Here is a 25,026-nt window from a genome sequence, read left to right as displayed (position 1 = left end):
TTGTAGTGATATTATATTGTTTGTGTTGTTAAGAGTCTGCAGTTTGGTGCTGAGACCGTGCCCAGTTTCTTTTTAGAGCTTTATCACTGAAAACATCCACCTGCTGCAGCTGGAAACAAAATTGATGAAGAGATCTGAAAGATGCTAAAACACTCCATAGAACCGAGAGGGACTGCTGAGTCATTTGAAAATTTAATGTGGGTTTGTGGTTATGAGTGACGCCTGTCACATTAACATACTCATTTGATACACAAATAAAGTCATCTTTAATCTTAAATCAATACAGTGTTTGCTGAATCTCTGAGATCCCCCTGTCCTTTGTAAGGACAATAAATATTGAGTATACATATCACATAACAAAGTAATTAATGATTCTTAGAGAGATGATGATGAAATGAACTGTGGCTGATGTTGCCAGTGCCATAATCCTAACGATCAATGAAAGATAAAGGACATCTTACAATCATAATTTTACACATTTATTTTGATACTCAACTGATATACAATATATATTGGAGTAACATTCAACATGCTTAAAAAGAAAACTATACAAAAGAATCTACATGTTGTAAAGCTTGCATATGTCATTATGTTCTTTTTTATTTGCAATATCATTCACTTAATGAGTAGATTTACTTTTAGACTTTAGAGTTTGTTAAGTTTATCTAAAAAGAATTTGCCAAAATCAGTTCAGACAATTGTATGACAAACATTCCCTGTATGGAAAAAACAAATGGGTGTGATACGTTATATACAGCCAGAGGGAGGCACTGTGGGCCCATCAGAGCAAGAACCCCGGTGCTGATAAGGCATCATACTGTACATTACCACAGGGTGAGAGTACATGAGACAAGTGGCAACCTCACCTGTTTACACCCTCAGTTGCCCTAAATGAAAATAAAAGAAAACCAGTGAGGTACATTTTTCTTAAGTCTTGGCATATACTTTCGGGGTGTAAAGCAATTAGCACAGGAATATTAAATTCATAGAAACATCTACAGATTCATACAGCTCAAATTAAATTTCAAAATTTCCCATTTAGGACATTTTAGGACTGAAATCGTAGTACCTCTGTGAGTATAAAAAGCTCATGTAATTTCTTTCCCCTTCACAAAAATATCTTTTTAGTGGAAGATAAAAGATTATCTCATAATGGCAATAACATAATTCAATACAAGAAAACAATAATGGCAGAGGAAAATGTAATTTTAGGGTCTGCAAACAGCCACATGTGCAAAACCTTGTTGAATGTAATATTCCTAGTCTAGCAATAATGATTTCTAGTCTGATCTCATTGCCCAGTGTTGCTAGAGTCTTGCTTTGGTTCATGTTAATGACTTACATTGGAAGTGCACATGATTTTGCTTTTCTCTGATTGCTTTTTGATTCAGCACTGTCCCCTCACAGCAAGAAGTTCTGTCTATAGTCTTTTTAGAATCCTACTTCACTTCAAGTCACTGGGTTGAGACTCTTGTACTGGGACGCCCAGATGCTCCTTAAGGTTTGTGGACGGCATAACAGAGGTGGTAGTGACATCTTCACTTCGAAACATTTCCTTTAAGGGTGTCTCAGAATTCCACCCTTGGGTCTTGGCAAACTTGAAAACACATCCAAAGAGATCAGGAAATATTGTCGTCACATCAACTTGGGCTGCATCCTCCTCACTGCAAACGAAAAGGAACGTTTTATCAAAAAGTAATGATCACCCAGCTTACAAATCTTCACCCAGGAGTCCTGGTGTACTGGGGCCGAAACATTTTTTTCTTCTTAATTCTTATATTTTTGGCACCACACATTTCTTTTAACTCTCTCTCCTTTCGCCATATTTACTGTCACTGTTGACATATCGTACAACCCTGACTTCGGCTACGTTTTGTCTGCGCTGAACTCAGCCCAGGTCGCAGATCATAAAGTAAGACGTTAGAAACTGAAAATAAAACCGGCCTTTCAGGAATCTTACATAACTTCCTAATGGACCACCTGATTACACTTGATTGCTGTCTCACAGTAGATTTAATGACTGACACAAACTATTATTTTTTGAGTTTTGTTTCTCATGTATCATCTACTGCAAAACTAACAATAATTAAATGACAGACTGAAGGAATCAAATTTATCATATTTTTTGTCTTGCAAAGAGACTGAACCACAGAACTCTATTTAAAAAAAATAAAGTATAATTATTCTTTCTATTGTTTATAAATTCAGAAGAATTGACTTTTAGTGAAATTTAAAATCCACCCATCATTTTTAACTTCTCACTAGTGCTCATGGAGGTTTCGAATGAAGCGCAGTAATCCCAGCGTGTTGTCAGGGTAGGCTTTGTTCTTGGCATCCATCTTCTGGATCAACTCTGGTGGAAACTGCAAAAACAAAAGTAATTAATCATGAAGTAGAAATTCGTAATAGAGAAGGTGAATTTGCTGTGTTGCATTCACCTTATTTTTCCACTGTTTGAAGAATCCTTCCCCGGCACATTTTTCCAATGAATCAATCACTTCCTTGTCAGCATTTCGACACTTTTTTACATCCTCCCTGTTGCCAATCCTCCTCAAGTATTCAACTCTCCTGAAAGAACAGTTCGTTTTAGGATATATTTTAATTGAAAAATAAACAGAATCGTAGTGATTGGAAGCATACCCCTCCTCCAACAGCAGTTAACGAGGCCTGGTATGTTCTCAACATGCTATAACAACATGCATGATTGATATTCAGAAACACAACGGCAAAACTACAAGGAATGGATTTAACACTGATTCGTAAGCTGCAAAAGTTAGCATGCCTGGCTAACTAGCTTCCTACTTCTACCATTACATCCAAATCCAATGAGCATACTTCTAGCTGCAATATTATTTGGGGTCACAGGTTATGTTAGAATAACCCACATTCAGGACTGTCACCTCCGCTGTGGTGGTCCTAGATGATACGATATCAGAGTTTTCCGTAGCCTTAGCAGCTCTATCCTTGCCAAAGAGGCATAGAAAACTGGAATTTCCAGGTTCTGTTTCAGGCTTGAGAAAACCTTTTTCAAGATCTCACTGTATTGAAGCCCTCAGAGGAAAGGGAGAAAAAGAAATTTGATGAAGTCTGATCTAAATAGTTTTCTCTCCTGTGCTTATGACTTAGGAATAAGTGGGAGTGAAGTTTTGCTTTGTTACTTTGATTTTCATCTGTGAGAACAGGTGAAAATGTTTATATTAGATATATTTTTTTCTGTACTCATTTCGGTCACAAGAGACTTGTGGTATCCCATGTCCTAAATAGGACTAAAAGCATTCATGTTTTCTTCCAGGTGAGTTTTAATTTCTCCATGCAGTCTAAACACAAGGTATATATTTTGTGTGTTAGTTATGTAACATAACTGTCATGCCTTTGAAATGTATTTTAATTGGTGCTTCACCTGGGGGAAAACAAGTGTTTAGTCCTATTAAGAAAATGGGGTGTGAACAAACAACAAACAAACAAAAATGTTCACCTGCCAAAACTTTTTAGCAACCTGTTTCAAAGATTTAAAAAAGTCATTTTTTCCCACCTGTTCTTAACTCATAAACACAGGAGAGAAAACACTTTAGATCAGACACCAGAATTCTTTCCTCATTTGCCTCTCAGGGCATTTGACATTTTTAACAAGACTAATAATTCAAAATCCAGCATCGGAACTTAGCCTGACTCAGTATGTAATGTGGTTCACTCCATATGTCTAGACAACAACTCTATGAGCTCATATTGTAATGTATGTAATATTTCTGTTTAGAGCAATCAGCAATTTCCATAAGACTTTTGTGGGCTAAACGTCACGTCAAGTCCATGAGCAAGTTGAGGGGTCACGGTTAGTTCAGACATTATAACCACATTCATTCATCCCTAGAACGTGACTCCTACTGACTGTGTTAATCCTGTGACTTGACCTTTAATGCCACCAGCAGTTTGACTTTTTTGGCTTATATTAAAATGTCTTGACAACAATTCAAGTTTTCACTTATAATGTGAAATATCCCAATATCTCCTGGATGGGTTGCTGTAAAGATTTGGTACAAAAAATCCATGGTTCCCAGGGTATTGACATTTGTGGGATTGAATGTCTCAACCACTATTATGCTATTATAATAATAACTATTATAATAATTATATTATTGGATGGATTGCTATGAAGTCTGATACAGACAATAATGTCCCCCTTAGGATGAATAGTAACTTTTACTCTGGAGCCATCATCAGATCAAAATACTTTAGTTCATGACTAAATATTTGAAAACCCCACCAAACTCAGCTGCAACGGTTTGTTGCTAATTAGTAAATAGACCCACTGGGTTTCGGTGAGGCACTGGGACACAGCCAGGATGTTGCTATAATGGCAGGCTTTGCCCTCCCTTTGAGTGTGGCTATTTAGAACAGATTTGAACACATCTCACTCTGAAACAAAAACATCAATTCAGTTAAGGAGCTACATTATCTAGGGAAAAGTGAATGTTTGTGCCAGATTGTGTGCCATTTCATTCAGTAAAGGTAGAGATATCACTCTGGACCAAAGTTGTAGGGTATCTAAATGGCTGACAATACCAACCTGTTAAAGAATATTCTTTTTATGTCTTAATTGATGTAACAGGGAAAGGTAAGACAGATCTAGCTTAGAGTCATTAGCTGGCCCACAAGTGTTCACTGACCTTTCAGCTCTAGTTATTTCTCACACGTAACTGTCCTTGTTAGGGAGACGACAGTTAGACTGATATGGTAGAGACAGTAGCTCAGGCGTCAGGCTAGCAGATATCGGTGTTCTCAGGGAATCTTACAAGGTTGAGTCCTACAAGATTGTTTACAAGAACTTACTGGCTCCACAGATTAGAGTACAACATATAGATAGTAATAGATTCCAATATGATGAAGCAGTGGAGTCCAAACATCAGACAGATTAGTTGTTCCAGGTTAAGGCCAGTTAAAGATGACCTAATAGAGAAACCTACAGACACTAGGGGGAAGAGAGAAACCAAAAAAAATACCAAAAGATGCAGATTTGCTGTTGGCATTCGATGTGTTCACGTGTTGTATGCTGGCACTGTATCTCCTCGGCCGGGTCAATAAACCATGCTATGTTAAGTCTTCATCAGTCTCCGAAACTTCTTAACAGCAGAACGTGTCTCACAATAATTCTTCAACACAACCCACTGAAAAAAAAGGATTTTAATTCATCAATCTATCAATCAATCATCCTCACCTCTCAGTGGTCCAGAAGAAGGGATGACTCAAGCATTCTTTCACTTTGGGTCTTTTCTTTGGTTCTTTATTGATCATCCGCTCAATGAGATCCTTTGCCACCATGTCTGGAACATGGTCCAAAGTGTAGTTCCCTTCATGAATGTTGCTCTCACATTTATAGGACTGGTCGCCGAAAGGATGGTGTCCTCCAGAGAGGATATAGTAAAGCAGCATCCCTGCCACCTTGTGAATTAACAGAACATTTTAGCGATTACGGAAGTATTTTCACCAAGTCATTCATGGTGTGTAGCAGTAAAACTGACCTGAACATCAGTGTTTGGCTTGTATGGTATGACAGCTTCATCTGCTAAAGTCTCCTTGGCCATCCAGCATTTTGTTCCTGCGCTGCCTGTGCGGTAAGCTGTTTGGCCTTTGAGTAATCGTCTGCTTATGCCGAAGTCAGCTAATCTTGCCCTTCCAGTAACATCTGCAGGAAAAATTACAAAAGTATGTATGATATTTATAAATTCAAATGTTGTTGTAACATTGTAACATTGTAAATTCCATCATTTTCATATATTTTTTGATTTGTCTTACCGATCAAAACATTCTGCGGTTTAAGATCCCGGTGGAGAATTGGAGGATTTTGACAATGAAGCACCGTTAAACTTTCGAGGACCTGTTTGATCAGTTCATTTCTCAGCAGACTTTCATCATTATTTCTGATGTATTCTTCCAGCGTGTATTCACAGAGTTGAAGAGCAAGATATCCAAAGTTCTCATCCTCTGCAAAGTCAACGTATCGTACAATAGATGGATGATCAAGCTCTGGAAGTCGCAGAAATCCCTCCTCAATCTTCAGCTCCTGATAGTTGCATTTAGACATTCTCTTAATAGCAACTTCAGTGCCGTCATCTCTCAGCCCCAAGAAGACTTCAGTACCATCACTTCCCTTTGCTATGCGGAATTCTGCATCATTCACATAAATCATGCTCCTAATTCTGGTTACTTTACTTTCATCAGTGCAAACAAGCTTCTCTAACTTTTCTCTCCACCTCTTGCTGATCTGCAGCCATTTGCGTGTTGTTGATGAGATAGTGGTGCTGAAGTGGAATGGCTTCACATTTGAAGTTGACTCCACAATGGGAGCTGCTGTTGGGTCGTCTTGCTTTTCTGATTTATCCTTCTTTTTCTTCTTTTTTTTCTTTTTTTTGGATCCAGGTAAGGCCGTACTGTCCCCACATCCGAAGTCTGGTGTGCTGAATTGTTTTTTCAACTGTCTGAGGACTTCTTTCAGATCTTTTATCATCTTCATATCTGCAGTTGTCAGTATCTCTTCAGGCACTGAAGTTATCCCCACTGATGTAAAGAATTTAACTGCATGTTTAAATGAGAGCAAGTTTCCAAATATGCCGTACGTTAAGACTCTAATGTTAATAAGGTGTTCTTCTTGGACAAAAGGAGCAACTGATTTGCATAACTTCTCAATAAAGTTGGGATCCCAGCCATTTGTGCCTTTTGTTTTCTGTGTTATCACGTATAGTGTTTCCAGAACTGCTTTCCATATATCAGGTCTCATTTTTAAACAAAGCTTTTCCAGGAGTTGGGGGATTATAGTCAAAGCTTGCTCATGTGGTATCTCTTCAACAGTACACAAAACTGCATATAAACTAACAATAGCCAGATTTACACGTTCCTGGGGAATATTTGGCAAGCGACTGACTGCACCTGCAATGTAGGTGTTCAGATTTCCAGTGTCTTTCAGCCATTTAATACTTCCCTGGCGGTATTTTTCTGCATTTTGCCCTGTTACATTAAAGAGGATTTCAATCATGGTCAGATGGGTCTGAGGATCCTCCAGCAGCATGTGACTCTCAAATTTTTTTAACACTTCTTCAGGTGGTTCCCCTGGCACAGCAATTGCCATATCCACAAAATGTTTGAGTTTGGAGCATAATTTATTTCCTTTTGATGCAAGGTTATTAATCATCTCAGATATTTTATTATTGTGAATAATATGTTCAGGATCAGTGAGAGGTAACAATGTTACCAGTGCACCAGCAGATATGAGCAGCTTCAAGACATCATCCCTGTCATTGATGGCAGCAGTTTGCAGCGGTGTGAATCGCTGTAGATTACATCCATTTGGACTGGCTTTTGCTTCAAGGAGTTTCTCCACAAAAAGAAGTGGTGCTTTGGATAGTGAGACATAATGCAAAGGTGTCCAGCCACATTGAGAAGGTATGTTTGGATTTGCACCCTGCTCCAAAAGGACTTTAAAAATATCCCTGTTGTTATTTACAACAGCAGCAATCAGTGGGGTTATATGGTCATTACACTCTGTGCAGGGGTAAAATGCATTAATGTTGTTGTCCTTCAGTAATTTTCTGAGCTTCTTGAGTTTGTTGTCAATTATACACTGTATTATAGGATGTGTTTCTCTTGGGGGGGCTGGCACCTGTATCTGTGTAATGATATTCATTTCTAACATTTCTAACTGTGAAAAAAGACAAAATTATAATATTAATGTTACAACATTTAGAAACCATTTTAAACTTTAGATAAGCAGCAAAACTATCATTAGAATTTAAGCTTAAAGGTTCATTATCATTTCCAAGTTTAATCTTTCAGTCGTTTGAGAAGCTAAAATTCCATTTATCAACAGTGTATTTAGGTGGGTACACATGGTAGATAATTGAAACCTGAAAGCAACTTGGTCAGAAACCATCTACATGACTACATACATTGCTGCACAACTACTGGTTGACATTTATCACCAAGTCTGTGATTCATAAACTCCTCAGTCAAGTACCGACATATAGCCTACATGCAAAACTATTTCATTCCACCATTAAGAAACGTTGCAGCAGGTTGAGTAGTAATTTCTTTTGGATTTGCTCATTCTAATGATTTAATGTTTTAGATAAGACAGTGTGTGAGTGCCTCACTGACTGTTTAGACTCTGAACTTCCTCATTCAAGCCAGAAACCAGAAATCAACTTTGAACATGCACAGCCGTGAAATGTCAGTAAATGAAATATTGTGTTTGGAAGTAAACATTTATTATGATGTCATCAAATAACTTATGTTCATTACGATGTCAAAACCAACAAGTAAAGTTTAGAAAGTAGCAGTGATCAGTAGAATCAGCTAACTATCTTCGTAGGCCTGTATTGTAAAACATTTTTCTTTTAAAGATAGATAAAGAATGTTGGAAATGAAACTTACAACTCTGAAGTCTGGTGTCCGCTTTGTTTATGTACAAAATTCAAGCTTCTGTGCTCACTCTGTGTCACTCTCTTTCGCTAACTTTGTCCGTGTCTTTAAGTTTCGTTTTCCTCTTGTCTGTCTATGTGTGCGTTATGGGTGTGGCACTGATCCACTCTCTCTCCTGGCTCCGGTTACCTGATGATGACGCATGCCTCTCAGCTACAGTGACCGGTCAGACCTTGCTTGTGAAATCCTCTTGTTTTGTGATTTACCTGTTGACTGTTTTCTGTGAATGATACCTTCTCTCTTGTGCTCCAGGACAACTGCCTGCTGGTCAACGCCAGCAAGCCACACCAACTACCCTGCCAGTTCTCACCGCTCCAGCCACTGCCTGCCATCCTCTGCCCATTCCCAGCAACATCTCCAGACCCCACTCCCTTTACAATTAACATCTTTTTCACATTTCAACTGCCTTGTATAAATTCTGCTTTTGGGTCCCAAATCTGCTGAACGTAACAGTCTTTCTCACTTTATTGTCTAATTTGCACTGCTATGTTGCTGAACAGGCTGGACTAACCTTTGATGGACTCGTCAATAAGCAGATTAGCATATACCGATCAGCCATAACATTATGACCACCTGCCTAGTATTGTGTAGGTCCCCCTTTTGCTACCAAAACAGCCATGACCTGTCAAGGCTTGGACTCCACTACACATCTACAGGTGTGCTGTGGTACCAAGACCTTAGCAGCAGATCCTGTAGGTCCTGCAACTTGCAAGGTGGGGCCTCCATAGATCAGACTTGTTGCTCCAGCACATCCCACAGAGGCTCGATTGGATTGAGACTTGGGGAAGTTGGAGGACAAGGCCAAATCAACACCTTGAACTTGTGTTCCTCAAACCATTCTTGAACCATTTTTGCTTTGTGGCAGGGCACTTTATCCTGCTGAAAGAGGCCACTGCTATCACGGTATACCGTTTTCATGAAAGGGTGTACATGGTCTTCAAAAATGCTTAGGTAGGTGGTACGTGTCCAAGTAACATCCACATGAGTGGCAGGACCCAAGGTTTCCCAGCAGAACATTGCCCAAAGCATCACAATGCCTCTGCCGGCTTGCCTTTTTTCCATAGTAAATCCTGGTGCCATATGTTCCCCACGTAAGTGATGCACCCAGCCATCCATGTGATGCAAAAGAAAATGTGATTCATCAGACCAGACCACCTTCTTTCATTGCTCCGGGGTCCAGCTCTGATGCTCATGTGCCCATTGTAGGCCCTTTCAGCGGTGGACAGGGGTCATGGGCACGAGCATGGGCACCCTGGCTGGTCTGTGCTACGCAACAAACTGCGATGCACTGTGTGTTCTGATATCTTTCTATCAGAACCAGCATTACCTTACTCAGCAATCTGACCTCGTCTGTTGGATCTGACCACACTGTTCAGCCTCCTCACATGCAACAATGAGCCTTAGCTGTTGTGTTGACACTGTTTTCCTTCCTTGGACCACTGTTGATAGGTACTGAACACTACTGACCCCCCCACAAGAGCTGCAGTTTTGGAGATGCTCTGACCCAGTGGTCTAGCTATCACAATTCGGCCCTGCTCAAAGTTGCTCCAATTCTTACACTGCCCATTTTTCCTGCTTCTTACACATCAGCTTTGAGGCCAAAATGTTAACTTGCTGTCTAATATATCACACCCACTGACAGCTGCCAAGATAAAGCGGTAACCAGTGATATTTACTTCACCTGTCAGTGGACAGAATGTTATGGCTGTGTATGTTATTCTGTCATATTACTATGTTTCCACTGTGTATTAGTACATTAGTTTAAAAAAGTTTTGTTTTGTTGAACAAACAAAGATGTTCCTAATTCTTGCTTGTAGTATGCATTTAAAAGGACAAGATCAACAATAGACAGTAATACACATTCTAATTGTAAACTACAGTATAGTGGGAGATTTTAGTGCCTAAACTGACATTATTGTTTCTCAGGTTAACAAGTTAAGACATATAAGGGTTTTCTCATCTATAATTGGATAAATTACTGTTAACTGTGATCGGGCACATAATTTCCCAGAAATGAAGAAGCTGCAGTGCAGGCCTGAGTTGAAACACAGGCCAACAGGTTTTCTATCATTCTATCAAAGGGTGTGGCAAATTATTACTGTGAGCTCCTTTAAGAGATTAGGTAATACCCTGCTCTGGCTCTACAATGTTACGAGTATTGTCGAGATGTTTTGGTCTGCAAAAATGGGAAAGTTAAGAAGCCTGATGAATTTTAATGTAACATTCAAATCCCTAAAAGTTGGAAAGACAGAGCCTCAAGATTCCAATGTATTTTGTTAAAGTAATGAAGTTAGTAAAGCTAAAAAAGTAATTAATCTTGTCAGGGAATACTTGGTCTTTGAGTGATGTTGGGCCACATTTTAAATTCATAAAATCACTCCCCTAACAGGGAGTGGCATTGTAGTCCTTCAAAAACAATGAATTCCCAACTTCTTCTTCCTCTTACAATCTTTCTGAAAAGGCAATACTCCTGAGAGGCTATGACAATAGATATAGTAATGATCATCATCATCATCATATCTAGTCCAACTCATTTCCCACACAATGTTGAAATATTTTGGAAAAATACAAGAAAAATTGCACTCTTACTTTCAGATAATATTGATGCATCAATCAGTCACTAGATGATGGGTCATTAGATGGGTTGTTCAACTTAATGCAGTATAATAGGTCTCCTTTAACTTCTTAACAAAACAGATGTGGTGTTTAAACACTAATGTAACTAATGTGCATTCTTTATGACAGACATCTGTATCTAATCAGAGTCTTACTTATTTATGGTATGGTAATTATGGTAGCAGGATAGTTGTGAGTATTGCTGTCTGGAGCTGCTGTGTTGTCAGGGTATGCTTTGTTCTTGACATCAGTCTTCAGGCATGTAATTAACAAAGGGCAAAAAAGCAGGAAAATATACCCCCCCTCACACCCCAATAAAACTGTCAGCGGCTCTATTATAGCATATATGGTAAAGCAGGACCCATGACAATAACTTGTCTAATCCACTGCGACTTCGCCACCTCTCTAGAATAAGAATTATTTTGTATTCATTTTTTACAGCTGAAATGCTTTTACAGCTAAATGTGCAACATGCAGCATGAAATAACTGAGTCTATAAATAATATAACTACTAACTTTCAAATTAGTTTAGTAGAAGTTAATAGATTATTTTTAATGAATAAGAGGCAGCAGCAAAGGTTGTTTCTGAATTACGAAGACCTGGTGGCCTGACTGTTAAAGAAACATTATTTTATTCAGGAAACTCAGATCAAACAGCTGATCAGTCTCTGTTGATAAACTGTAGGAAAAAGTTTTTACATTTCAACTCCGGCAGTGGGCGGGCGTGTGCATGAGATGGGAACGACCACGATAGTTTCACGGGATCGAGCCAGTTACACAAAACCCGTTGCCATGGTTACATCGCGGAGCGCTTGTTTGCCTGTCTGTTGATGAGGAGCGCAGAGCGACCCTGCGGATCAACTTACCAAAACCTTTAACGGAACATAAAGACTTAAAAAGCCACCATTCATACAGCAAAGTGTTTATAGGCTATATGATTGATCAATCGACAACAAAGTCAAAGTAAACATTAGACATATAACAAGCAATAATCAAATCATACCCAATTTATCCGATGTTTATTGTCAACTCAGTGTTGGGCAAGTTACTCAGAAATAATATAGCTATTACCTAGTTACTTAGCATATAGGCTACTCCTTAAAAAAGTAATATTAGCTATTCTAGCCTACTTATTACTGGGTACTGGGTGATATCGCCACACTCTCCCGATGAGTCCAAGCATCACTGGCAGTAGTGGCCGGAGTTTCTTTCTGAGTTTCACGTTGCTGTGTTGCTTTAGCTGATGCTTCAATTAGCCTAAGTCAATGTAGAATTGTTCGCGGTTAAAAGCTTTTTGCTGGTCGCACAAAGTTCACAACAAACGACATGTTTTTTGCATCTTAGACTGTGACACAATATTGGCAACAACGTTACTTACAGCTGTCCCTGTTCTCCCGTCTTCCTTTTTGGCTAATAGCTGATATGGTCCGGTGCCGCTGAGCTGCAGCGCATTCACGTCAAGGATGGTGCGTTCAGTAGGGCAGCCTTAATATGATTAGTAACTGTAATAACATTACTGTTTTGGAAATAGTAATCCGTTACATTGCTCCGGGAAAGGTAATATTACAGTATTACTGCCCAACACGTTAAGTACCACTTAAAATCCACATTCAGCACTGGCACCTATACTGTGTAGGAGTTGGTCATGGATGATACGATTATAGGCTAGCATTAGCAACTCTGTCCTTACTTTATAAAGCCGTAGTGAAACTGAAACTGGTAATCAAATGTTTTGACCTCTAATGCCACCATTTTTATGACATGCCATGACTTATCTATATATATCTATGCTGCATCATTATACTTGATTCTCTGACTGTTAGTGCCACCATGAGATTGACACCATAAACATAACTGCTCATTCTAATGATTTAATGTTTTTAGATAAGACTTGTTCATGCAGAAAGAGTGCCACACCTTGACCCTCACTGGCTTTTTAGACGTTGAACTTCCTCGTTAAGGCCAGAAACCAGAAGTGAACTTTGATCGTGCACAGATGTGAAATGTGTAAATGTCATAGTAGGTACATGGATGATATATTGTGTTTGTAAGTAAATGTTCATTATTATGTCATCAAATAACCATGAGAATTGATTATGAATAAGGGTATGTCTACATATTTTAGTGGCATCTAGTGGTGAGGGTTGCGAATTGCAACCATGGCTCACATGGCATTCATGTGCTCCTCGGATGGTCCCATTTCCTAAGTTGTTAAGTCCTCCTTCCGACTTCAGTGTGAGTTCATGTGCTCTTAAGTTAGAATGTGGAATCAACATTAACACTACTACAATGATGTGTTGGATTGGCATTATCAGAGCATATATAGAAGACACAGAGATTTAGTAGTAGTAGTGACCATAGTAACCATATTACAAAATTACGCTTGCAATGTATATATATGCACAACGTGTTTTCATCTCAATGCGTCATAACTGACGCTTTCAGACAGCGTGACAAAGTGTAAATATTTTATGTTAAAGGTACCCTTCGGCTTCCATATAAAACGCCACCATTTGCTACGTCCCAGCAACACAAAGGAGGCTAACCCTACCTGATACGTAGCTGTAGGGTTAGCTGGTCGACATGCTTAAAGTGACTTTGGTTTAGGTACTAACATTTCTGATGGTTGGGGTAAGGGTTGGGGGCTTCAGGGGGCTGTCCACTAGCTAATTCTAGCTAGCAGGTACCAGTATTGTATGGGATCATTTTGAGTTGAAAGAAGAAAATGGCATCTTCAAACACTGTGATTCTGTCTTCGAATACAACACAACGACAACACCAATAGTCTACCACTTGAACAATGTTCATTCAAGTTCGTTGGCAGGATTCTCGTATCAGCAGCATCAACCCACGATCACCATAGTGTTTGCACGGAAGAACTGCAACGCAAAGCAGGCAGAAAAAATAATCCAATCAATCTGTAAAGTTATAAAAAATCAGTATGGTTGACGGCCCAGGATTTCGGGAAATTATGCATCTGCTTGAACCAGAATCTCATATCCCATCACGAGGCACCATCACATCACGCATCGAGAACAGCTAGCTAGCAAAGTCGCATTGACAACAGATAGCTGGACTGCCCAAACGACTGAGAGCTACGTGACCGTGACTTGCCACTACACCACCGAGGACTGGTGAGTCACTGCTGTGGTGTTGCTAACTAGACGTTTGCCAGGCAGGCAAACGTCTAGTTAGCAACAAGCCTCTTTGCACATACACTTCAGCTTGCAATCATTGACGGATTCGCTGTCTACCTCAAACCTGGTAGGCTTGTGAGCCACTTTAACCATAGCACTGTCACCGCCAAAGCCCTAGAGGAAAAGCAACAGCAAATGGGAGTGCCACTCCACCGGCTCATCCAGTCCACAAAGACTCGATGGAATTCTGTTCGGCCACCTAGTGGAGCAGAGCTGTGGTTTCCATCCTATCTGACCGGACTGTCACCAGGCTAGACAGTGCAAAGACCCTTGAGCTGAAAGAGGAATACTGGAGGCTCATGGAGGACTCAGCGCCAGTTTTAGCCACACTGAAGTGTGTCTTCACAATAGTGATGAGTTGAGTGTATCCATCAGCAACACTTACCCCCATCACATTTAGTCTCATCAATGGACATCTCATGAGAGAAGAGGACTGTACACGAGTGGTGGAATTCAAGAAATAAGTCTGCTCCTCCCTGATTGATCGAATGATGGTAAGATTAACATTATCCTAACAATACACTTTCCCAAAACAAATGATTAAGTTATAGCCTACAGCAAGCTACAACTGATTTTTACATTTTTTATTTAAACAGATCTGAGTTTTTTAACACCTGCAAAGTGACTGAATGCGAAATGTAAGCTGAGCTATGAGAGGTGGTGGAAGTGGCCACTCCACTGTGGGCACCAAAAGAAGCTGTACAACAGGCATAGTCAGCACTTAAGCATGCTGAAATTGTAAGCCATGTTTAGCAAGGAAGAGGAGGACTGGGCCTTCTTCACGACAGGCCCCTGTGCAACAAAGCAACTCCATCAGAACGACAAAAGTTGGTGGTCCAGGAAGTGTCAGATGCAGGTCACAAGATGTGCTAAGGCGGTATCACAAGCCAACTAAAGGCAGTGGATGAACTGGGCAAGGCATGGTAAAAAGGAGAATTATTTGGAAGGACTTGTAGGAAATGTCTTTCCTTCACCCAGAAACCCCAACCAGTGGCTGGGTGATGATCCATCCTGCCCCTTGTTCAACTCCAGCCACCCTCACGCACATCCTCACTGGTTGTAAAGTGAGCCTTTCTTAAGGAAGATACACAATCAAGGATAGATGATAGGACAGACACCCAGGTCTGATCAGCTTGTTATGGGCCTGCCTCGCCAGAGGGTGTATTGTGAATAAAGGCCAAAACACCAAAAATATAAGGCATCAATACCATCACGTCCTATGTTTTGAACTGAACAATGTTCTCTGATGGTCCAGTGACTATAGTACATATGACTGGGTAACAATGTTGACTAGTTATTATTGTGAGCTCACAGATTTAGTTTCAGGCAGTATATATTTTTTGCCTAGTTTTCTAGGCTAAAAACCCACTCTAAGACAGATGTGGGTACACCACAAAGACCGCACACCCAAACACAAGAAAAGCAATCTAGTGTATGCTGTCCAATGCAGTGAGGAATGCACAGACCTGTACATTGGGGAAACTAAACAACCACTACACAAACGCATGGCTCAACACAGAAGGGCCAATTCCTCAGGTCAAGACTCTGCAGTGTGTCAAGGAAGCCATCTACACCCGGGTCGAGAAGCCGTCATTGAACAGGGGAGGGGGTCTACGCCACCACTTATCCCCCTCTTACAATGCTGTCCTTTCATCACTTCCCAGGAAACTCAACAAACGTAACCTATTGGCCTCAGGTGAAGATACCAACGATGGTGGTTCAGTCTTGGCCACTGGTAGTCTTAACGACTGTAACGACTGTCGTCACAGCAACCAGGAACACTAACGAACCAGCGGTATCGATGACCCGGGCCAACGACCCCACTGAGGTTAAAAAGCTGAGTTTCAGTCAGAACTGAAGAAGTCCTTTGGATGAGGGACGAAACGTCTTCCAGTATCTTCAACCAAGTCCAGTTGCCCTTGATTTTAACCTTCGTTGGATAACTATGACCTGGATGACTGAGAATCTTCATAGACATTCATAGTTAATATTCTCCTTATTGATGCTAGAAATAAACACCAGTCAGACATATAAGCCGCTGTGTTAAACTGTGAGCTGGACCAACAGCATGCTTACATTATATTGTGTGTGTTGAAAAAGTTTGTAGTTTGATGCTGAGACTGTGCATAGTTTGTTTTTAAAGATTTGTCGCTGAAAACATCCACCTGCTGCAGCTGGAAACAAAGTTGGTGAGAGCGATGGGACAGAACCAAAATAAAGAAGTAAAAGATGCTAAAATGCTCCTGAACTGAGAGGGACTGCAGAGTCATATGATAGTTTAGTGTGTGTTAGTCATTACGAGTGACGCCTGTTGATACATCAACCTACATATTAATGTATTGATTACTCAAGCTTTAAGTTCCCGATGTCCTTTGTAAACACAAAACAGTTTTGACCATAACAAAGTAATTAGTGATTCTTAGAGAGAGTAAATGTGAACTGTGGCTGATGTTGCCAGTGCCATAATCCTAACGATCAATGAAAGATAAAAGACATCTTACAATCATACTTTTACACATTTATTTTGATACTCAACTGATAAGATTTACAGTATATTTGGGAGTAACATTCAATATGCTTTAAACAAAATCATAGAAAAGAATCAGCATGTTGTAAAGCTTGCATATTTCATTGTGTTCTTTTTATTTGCAATACCATTCACTTAATGAGTAGATTTACTTTTAGACGTCTGAGTTTGTTAGGTTTTTCTAAAAAGAATTTGGCAAACACCCTTTTTTGAATGTCATGCTCTCACAAGCTGCAGTAACATTTTTTTTTTTTTTAATAAGTGCAAAGATCAGTTCAGAGTCTTGTGTGACAAACAGTTAGTGGCATTGCAGTCCATGTTTTATGTACATTTTGTAGCTTGTAAGTCAACATTAAGTATTTTCAAAGAACAGAAAGACACACTGAAAAAGCCTCTCAACTTGAGTTGATGTATTTACATAAACATTTTGTTTCCTTCATTTTTGGACAATCAAATTCTGTCAAATGTATGTATTTGAGTCCATAGACTTCTGCTGTGTGGAGCCTGTTTTTAGTTATAGTCTAAAAAAAGTTCAATTACGCCAGTAGTCCAACGACTGTGGTTATTTTTTCAAACTTAAAGTAAGTTTAACTTCCCTGACATCACCTAAAAACAGGTATTTTCCACTACATTGATAAAAAGCGCTTCTATCTGCTTTGTCATTAACATGTCCTCTGAAGTAAAATATTATCTACTGGTAAATGGGGATTTCTCATTCATGTGTGTTTGTCTACAAAGGCATTAGCTATATCATCCAGACATGAAAACTTCACTCCCTAAAACAACAAACCACTTCTTCATTACTGTACGCAGTATAGTCTATAGCACCTACAGCAACACTTTTCACTTAACAACTACACTCCAAGAGCTAGGGTCTCAGCTAAGACGATTAAAGGTTTGTGCTTTCAAGACATTCCCTGTATGGAAAAAGCAAAGGGGTGTGATACTTTATCACGGCCAGAGGGAGGCACTGCGGGCCCATCAGAACAAGAACCCCAGTGCTGATAAGGCATCATACTGTACATTACCACAGGATAAGAGGACATGAGGTAAGTGGCAACCACACCTGTTACACCCTCTGTAGTAATATGATCTTTCTCTCAGGTCCTGGTGTATATTTTGGGGGGTATAAAACCATTAGCGCAGGGGACATTAAACTGAAATGTGTACTTCCAAATAGATCAAATTATACTTTAAATCTTTCTGCCCTCAGGAATGTCAGCTGGATATTTAGGAGAATTACCTGCTACCTTGTATAACTGTCCACCCACTTGACTCTCCCTCTCACTCTTGTGAAATGGTAGTATACCTCAAAGTCTGAGAGGCCATGAGAACAGATAATAGGACAGGGTCATTGAGAAATAGTCAAAACACCTTTTTAATTACAAGGATTCCAAACACTACTTGACCCAGCTCTTATCTGTGACAGAGAACAATGTAGGAATTGATATTTTGACAGTTCATTAAGTCTATTCTGGTCCTTTCTTTTTCCCTTCACAAATATATCTTTCTAGTGGAAGACATTCGATTGCAGGAGGGGCAATAAGGCACCACCCCTCACAAGCTCAAGTCAATGATGATGTGCTCAAAGATCTGTGTGTTTCCCTTGAAGCTAGAGGTGAAAACAAAGTCCCTGCGGTCAGTGGAAACCACAGTGAAGGAGCGCGGTGCCTGAATGTACACCTCCTTGAAGCGGTCAAAGAGTTTCTTTTCATCATCCCAAAGGTAGATCTGCGAGAAGGTGTAGTCACTTCCCAGGGCCAGGTAGTAACGTTCTTTGAAGGAGAAAGGCTGGAGAATCATGGAGCCTCGTGAGGGCACGGCCTGGATCTCTGCAAACACTTTGGCACCCCAATGTAGAACTTTGGAGTCACCAATATAGCGTGTCATTGCCAGGTAGAGTTCCTCCTTGATCCGGAAGTGCTTTACAGCGACAACATCCTCCATGTTGGGGATCTCGCCCTGCAGGACAAACTTCTGGTTGCTCCGGTTCCACTGGTAGATGACGGGGACCTGTGAGCGGCTTGCCAAGATAAGGTGGGCCTTCCCATCCAAGTCCAAGAACTCTGCATCTGTGTCGCGGTACCACTCATGCAGTGACTGGTATGAATAAAAGCCCTTATCGTTCCACTTGTAGAGGGTTGACAGGCCCGCTTTCGAGCTGTCGGCTATCACAAAGAACCAATCTGAGCCAATCTTGAAAGCCTCAATGTCATTGGGCTTGGAGATCTTGGACACCTCAATGTCCTGGAACTTGCTGAACCTGCTTTGGTCTTCATCAAACTTGTAGATGTGGGAACCACCAAAGAGCTGAGCCACGATGACAAACACCTGGTCCTGGATGACAACTGACTTGCACCCCACAATGGACTGACCTGGGAGGCAGGGAAAAGGAAATAAACATGCCGATAACAAGGGGGTAAAACTCAAACAGGGTATGCGGAGACAGTTTGTTAAGACATTGCCGTACCTGTGATGTTATCATAAGTCCTGAAGTTCATTTCTATGTGGTCCCATTGGAAAACCATACAGCTGTCTGAGCTGGGAGCAGCAATAGTCACATACACATCATTCTTATAGCTGAATGTGTCAACAGACAAAGACTCGGATGCCACGGACTGATGTAGGACGAAATCTGTGAAAAGGCAGATTCTGAATTGACATTTTCTACAAACACAATTCTAAAAGCAAAGCCACATAAAAAGGATGAACCAAGAACACTACACTTTTGCATTGTCTTTACATTTCTTCGGATAACCTGGCTGAGCTACCTAACACTGATGACAGTTTGAATTGAGACAAGGCCAGCTGGCTCAGGTGTTTCTCACCCGTTGAGACGCATTCGTTGTGCAGGCTGGTCATATCATTGAGGCGCTTGTCCTTCATGTCCTCCGGCCCGGCACACATGACATCCGACACTGTGGCATTGGTGTTCTTGAGCCACGTCATCAGCCACTTGGCACGGCAGTCACACTCAAAGGCATTGCCTCGCAGGTCCCTGCAGGAGAGGAGTACTGTATGTCATTGCAGAGAAACAAAGTAGACTAGCTAGAATGTACCTTGGAAGATGAAGAAGACATTTCTTAACATAATGTGCCAACATAAGTTCTTGACACAGGTCATGAGGAACAAAACAGAGTCCTTTGCACTATTCTTCTATCACTTGTGCAACAAACTTACAGCTCTATCAGTGAGTCCAAGTCAATGAAGACGTCCCTGGGCAAGGCTTTAATGTTGTTGTTTGCCAAAGACCTAGAAACAATGGCAATAAATCAATACAGACACAGAATGGCACCTAATTATAATAATAATATCGTAATTCCATTACAAGAAAATGCAGTCACTTACAGTGGTACACAATTTCTGAATATTAAAAATTACTTTAAGAAAATAAATATTAGTCTTTGAGAAACTTTAAATGTTGGAACATACAAGTGAGTCAAGTCCCTGAGTCCTCTGAAGGCATATTTGGATGCAGTCTCTATTTTATTACTCTCAATGAACCTGTGGAAGATAACAAAAAAGCATTTTGGATTTAGTGATTTAGTGACACTTCCCTAACTTCCATACTGACTAAAAGTAATTGTGTATAAAAAAACATTGTACTTTTTAATCAGTAAAGTTTTTTTTCATGAATAATGTTGCATATAGCCAGTGCCAGTGCATACATTGCCTGTTTCTGTCAATTGGGAGGGAAAGTCCCCCTCTGGTGAATTTCATGCAGTTTATAACAAAACTAATTGACTTTATACAATTATTTTTTAATACAAAATTGCAAAAACAGAAAAGAAACAGAAACTGTTCTATTGCAGTTTAACTGGTTCTATTTGGGGTTACGATGAGATTCAAATGTTTTGTTGATTTTGTAATTAACAAGGTTTTGGTCAGTATATGTGCATATATTCTAGTGATTATTAGATGACATCTTTTTCATAAAGAAGTGTGTAAAATAAAAACTACAAGTATTTTCCAAAATGCCTGCAATGCCAACATCAATACTGATACAGATATGTAATACTTATTTTTGAAATTGGTTGTGTAGAAATGAGTAAAGAATCTGATCTGGTAAAAATATAACCACTAGAGGGTGTAAAGTAGATACTTTCCTCCCTCATTTACTTTGTAAGACCATTTTAACCACATAACCTCATGCCAATAACAACATTCCTAGAAGACTATTTAACTATGTTAGACAAGATGTGCTGTTGTATGCAGTTACAAGCTGTTTATATAAATGTTGTACACATGCTGTGCAGCCAAAAAAAACATTTACTTACAGATACTCCAGATGTGGAAGTCCTGAGAATGCGTCATCCCTCACAGTTGTAAGAGAATTGGAATTCAAAAGTCTGTAATAAATAATAAAATACTCATTCACACCAACATGATGTACTGTTTTATGCCTCTGTCTGAAAAACAATAAAAAAAGAAAATTCTCAGATTGTGATTTAGCATTTAACTCAAGAAAGTCACCAAAATCGAGCCAAATGGTCTCAGTCCAATTCAATACCAACACATGGGAAATCAAGATTGGGACAAGTAATTATATTATCATATTTTATGACCTCTATTGCCATTTCAGCAGACTGTGGTAGTGGACAATGTCAAGAAAAACAAATCTTACCAGACAAAATAAGGTATAACCCCTAAATCAAGATGCAACATATAAAAAAGCAAATTAACTTCTACAAATAGACAATTCCAAGAAGAATGTTAAAAAAAAAACCAACTACACTAAGCTGTGACCGCAGTTGAACACTCACAATATCATCGTGTGTGTTAGGACAAGTAGGTTGATGGCCTCTGTGAAGTACACTGGTATGGGACAGCACTGACCAAATTTCCATTGTAAATGTCCAACGGTCCAACCCTTTTAAAACCTTGCTCATTGCTTTAACATGTGCAAAACAGACCGAAAATCTGCTTCACTGTAGCCTATGTGTGTTAAAGTAATGCACAACAAAGTTAGTTGCTTGGCATAGGTGGGCCTCAATAGCATAAAAATCCTTAATTAATTGATTCTATTAATGCCATGGCTATTTTTTTATAACCTACACTGTGTGTGTGTGTTCATAATTGCTGCAAGTCAGTCAATAGACTGTCAGCTCACTATTAACTATTAGGGTGTGCAGTCTGGTGCATTAGTGAGGTTAAACACTAACATTAAAGACAGGCTATACTTAAGTTTTAAAGTCACCAGTTTGAAATCAATCCTAGAAAGAGCCTTTGCTACAAGAAAAGGGCAAATCTTAAAATCGCATCAGAGGAAGGACACGCAGTTGAAGTACTCTTACAGTAACTGGAGAGATGGCATGTGAGCAAACATTGCCTCTTTGACCTCGGAGAAAGTCCCATTGATGATGCTCCTGGAAGGAAGAAGCAGAAACGATAAACAGAAAGCCACCAAGCAAGTACAAAGCTGAAAAGTGACCAATCAGAGAAGGTGGAGAGGGATCAGGACGGCGTTGCTTTGCAACATCAGCTCAGATGGTGTACATTATAAAATACAGCAAGGGACAACTGAAATGAAACTTCATATTCCTGTATTACACATGGGTTTCGTAAAAGATAATATATAGAGGCTACTCACAGAGAACTGATGTCGTTGGGGGTAATCCTTGGGACATAGGAGGACCCGACGCAAATGATAGACTCCCTGGAGCAGCTGCATGCTGAAGGACATCGGAAAACCTTCTTCAAATGACCCGGTTGAGACAGAAAACAGAGCGACAGAGAAAACAATGCCCATATCTTGAGAGTTGGCAGCATCTTTCTTGCCGGGCTTGCATGTGTGAGGTTTGCTTGGAGCACCGATCGAGGCAGATGGTAGCGCGCGTTTACACCCTGCACCATGAAATGCTGCACTGGCTCCCTGACATCAGCAAATCAGCTGCAGCTCCCCTCCGTCCACTTTAATTATTTATTATGCCAGAGCTCCAGTCGGATAGCTGTTGGTTAAAACCACCATACGCACCATACATAGAGGGCTGCATCTGTGGCTGCCACAGATGATCTGGTAACGTTTCACATACACTTAATGTTGCCTTCAAAGAAGCAAACGCCTATTTCTGAATATATATTGCATTTATCAAAATGTAGTTTCATTATATTAGCAGATATAATGCGTGCTGTTAACCATGCGTTTATATATTTCCAAAATACATTTCGGATGACGTCAGTTATATACATGTGCACATTTGGTGGCAAATTGTGACATGATTAGACACATATCTCCGTTATTTCTGGCAGTGATTTACAATATGTATATGTTAGAATGAAAGGCATCATATTTAAATGTCTTTATGAAGGCAAACTGACTGAAGTGATATAATGTTAAACAGGACAGTTTAACATATAGTAAGCTATACCATACCCCTCCTCCATAAAGCGCTTTCAGAGGCGCATAGCTGCAGCACCACGGACAGCGCCTCTCTGGCGGTCCAAGCAGAGCTGCTCAGCTGTAGAACTATCTAACTAAATACAGAGATCCCAGTGGTTGCATATGCAGTCAAAGTATACACTACCTATGCAGTATTTCCATAGAGACACTTATCAATATAAGGTGGGGGGTTCTGGTGCTCTGTTAAACAACTCTAATGATAACTTATCTGAAGGATGTCTTTAATAAGGTAGTTTTAACCTGCAACAGTATTTGCATTTAGGTTCAATTAATGCATAAATAAATGAAGCCCACCTGGGATTTCAAGACACCACAAATTCATATAAACCAGATCCAGAATACAACATATGCACTAAAACACCACCAAAAAAAAGAGAAGCCAATTCAGGTAATTGTCATAATGAACAGTCACACTTCATTGTCTTAAATAATCCATCTTGCCTTCTTTTCTAGGCTTGGGAGACAAAGTTAGCAAACGTACGTATTTTTGATCATCTGTACACCAGATGATTTCAGGGCTTTGCACATTTCATGATGAAAAAATAACTTAAATCATTACATTATCATACAAAAGAAAATGTGAATCACTTCCTTTCCCAAATCACACAGTTCACATCTGTCCTCTACTTGCCAAACCTCAATACCGTTTCTTAACTGTGCACCTTGGGCCACATCTGTGCTGCCAGATAAAGCTGTAACATGGGCCCACATTGAATTTGATATGCATCTATGCCTTTGTTTGTAGGTTTTGACAAGATCATAAATAAAAAAAAAATCACCAAACTTGCATACACTTCGTTTTTACTTAATGTTTTTATGTTTTTTATTCATTGACATTGATCAAGAACAGAATCAACAAGAAAGAAGCTGCCACTGATTATGTTTCCATGCATCTTCATTGTCTGCACTTGTCACCACTCTCCAGTTTGGTTTTTATTTTCGTTTCAGACAACTGTCTCATGTTTCTTGGCTTTTTGTATTATACATTTGACATGTTAATTGCTACTGGAGATATAACGGATTTCACACAAATAAAATGAAAATTATAATAGCATGTTTTGCTGATACCATAAATAAAATAAAAATGACAGGCTCTAGACATCCTCCTACTTTGCTGTAAAGATAAATACAAGCCCAATACTAGAACACAGAAGCTGAAGAGGCTGGTTGGTCTCTATATACCAGCTGGAGCAAATATCCCTATGGTACCTGTCTGGTAATCCATGACCATGTTGGTAGCTTGTCAACTCGGGGCCCTTTTGGTAACACCCTGTTAATCTATGGCCCTGTTTGTGCCACTCTGGCACTCCATCATCACCGAACTCTACCTGGCAGCTGCTGAGGGCCAGGAGCGACGGGCCATTTGTCATCCAGCAGCATCCCTGGGGTACTTAAGACTCATGATTGAGTGTGTTGTGCAGATTCAGGAGGCATATTTTTAAGGGCAGTCTATTTTGGTGAGGAGGGATGAAGGTAAACAATCATTTGGGTTTAAGGGAAACAAGAGGCTCCAAGAGTCTTGCCTTTTTAAGATTGGGAAAACACTTCAATTGCTGATGAAAAACCTAATCCAACATAATGTGGCCGGTTCTCTCCATAATCTTTCCTGTTTTATACACCTGAATGGTTTGCAGTGCTTGACACAATCAAATCACACTGAAAATAAAAAAGACTGATGCCTTGTGCAGGTTTCTCATTGGCAGCCCTTTTCTGATTTACACACTGCAGCAGACTTGATCAATAGAGGGGGTCCTTTAAAAAAAAAGTGGGTCTGACTCTTGATCCCCCTAGCATCTCTGCAACGTCAGCAAAAATAA

The 25,026-nt window shown here is 39.9% G+C and overlaps 2 protein-coding genes across 3 annotated transcripts; both read right to left on the bottom strand.

Moving 5' to 3' along the window:
• Positions 1–463: 463 nt before the first annotated feature.
• LOC119912581 lies at positions 464–8,570 on the bottom strand. 2 transcript variants are annotated; one of them, XM_038731831.1, is made up of 7 exons: positions 8,422–8,570; positions 5,791–7,690; positions 5,517–5,680; positions 5,213–5,436; positions 2,439–2,568; positions 2,263–2,363; positions 464–1,664 (listed from the first exon to the last, which is right to left on the bottom strand). In XM_038731831.1, exons 2-7 carry the CDS (start codon positions 7,682–7,684, stop codon positions 1,445–1,447), a joined length of 2,733 nt encoding a protein of 910 aa, XP_038587759.1. In that variant the 5' UTR covers positions 7,685–7,690; positions 8,422–8,570; the 3' UTR covers positions 464–1,444. The 2 variants fall into 2 exon arrangements, with proteins under 2 accessions (XP_038587759.1, XP_038587760.1); XM_038731832.1 differs by having other exon boundaries at positions 5,791–8,556.
• An 8,218-nt stretch (positions 8,571–16,788) lies between these two features.
• Positions 16,789–22,662, bottom strand: lgi2a (leucine-rich repeat LGI family, member 2a). The gene is made up of 8 exons (XM_038730370.1): positions 22,400–22,662; positions 22,104–22,175; positions 21,087–21,158; positions 20,242–20,313; positions 19,990–20,061; positions 19,638–19,807; positions 19,280–19,444; positions 16,789–19,184 (listed from the first exon to the last, which is right to left on the bottom strand). The coding sequence occupies exons 1-8, from the start codon at positions 22,660–22,662 to the stop codon at positions 18,367–18,369; spliced, it is 1,704 nt and encodes a 567-aa protein (XP_038586298.1). The 3' UTR covers positions 16,789–18,366.
• Between the last annotated feature and the right edge of the window lie 2,364 nt (positions 22,663–25,026).

The sequence above is a fragment of the Micropterus salmoides genome, unplaced genomic scaffold (assembly GCF_014851395.1).
Source record: "Micropterus salmoides isolate LMB-PRFRI ecotype aquatic unplaced genomic scaffold, ASM1485139v1 Ms_hic_scaffold_2, whole genome shotgun sequence".
In the NCBI taxonomy this organism is placed as follows: Eukaryota; Metazoa; Chordata; class Actinopteri; order Centrarchiformes; family Centrarchidae; genus Micropterus; species Micropterus salmoides.
Note: the sequence above shows the minus strand (reverse complement) of the source record. Positions and strands in the feature narration are given on the sequence as shown.

What these genes read in the sequence shown, in the direction of transcription:
- LOC119912581 (XM_038731831.1), bottom strand. Translation starts at nt 7,684, where the DNA reads ATGTTAGAAATGAATATCATTACACAGATACAGGTGCCAGCCCCCCCA. An exon ending in ACCGCAGAATGTTTTGATCG is followed by an intron (nt 5,681 to 5,790) that starts GTAAGACAAATC and finishes TTTTTCCTGCAG; the next exon opens with ATGTTACTGGAAGGGCAAGA. An exon ending in CGAAACCTCCATGAGCACTA is followed by an intron (nt 1,665 to 2,262) that starts GTGAGAAGTTAA and finishes TTTCGTTTGCAG; the next exon opens with TGAGGAGGATGCAGCCCAAG.
- lgi2a (XM_038730370.1), bottom strand. Translation starts at nt 22,662, where the DNA reads ATGGTGCAGGGTGTAAACGCGCGCTACCATCTGCCTCGATCGGTGCTC. An exon ending in CCCAACGACATCAGTTCTCT is followed by an intron (nt 22,176 to 22,399) that starts GTGAGTAGCCTC and finishes TCTTCCTTCCAG; the next exon opens with GAGCATCATCAATGGGACTT. An exon ending in CTTCCACATCTGGAGTATCT is followed by an intron (nt 20,314 to 21,086) that starts GTAAGTAAATGT and finishes TATCTTCCACAG; the next exon opens with GTTCATTGAGAGTAATAAAA.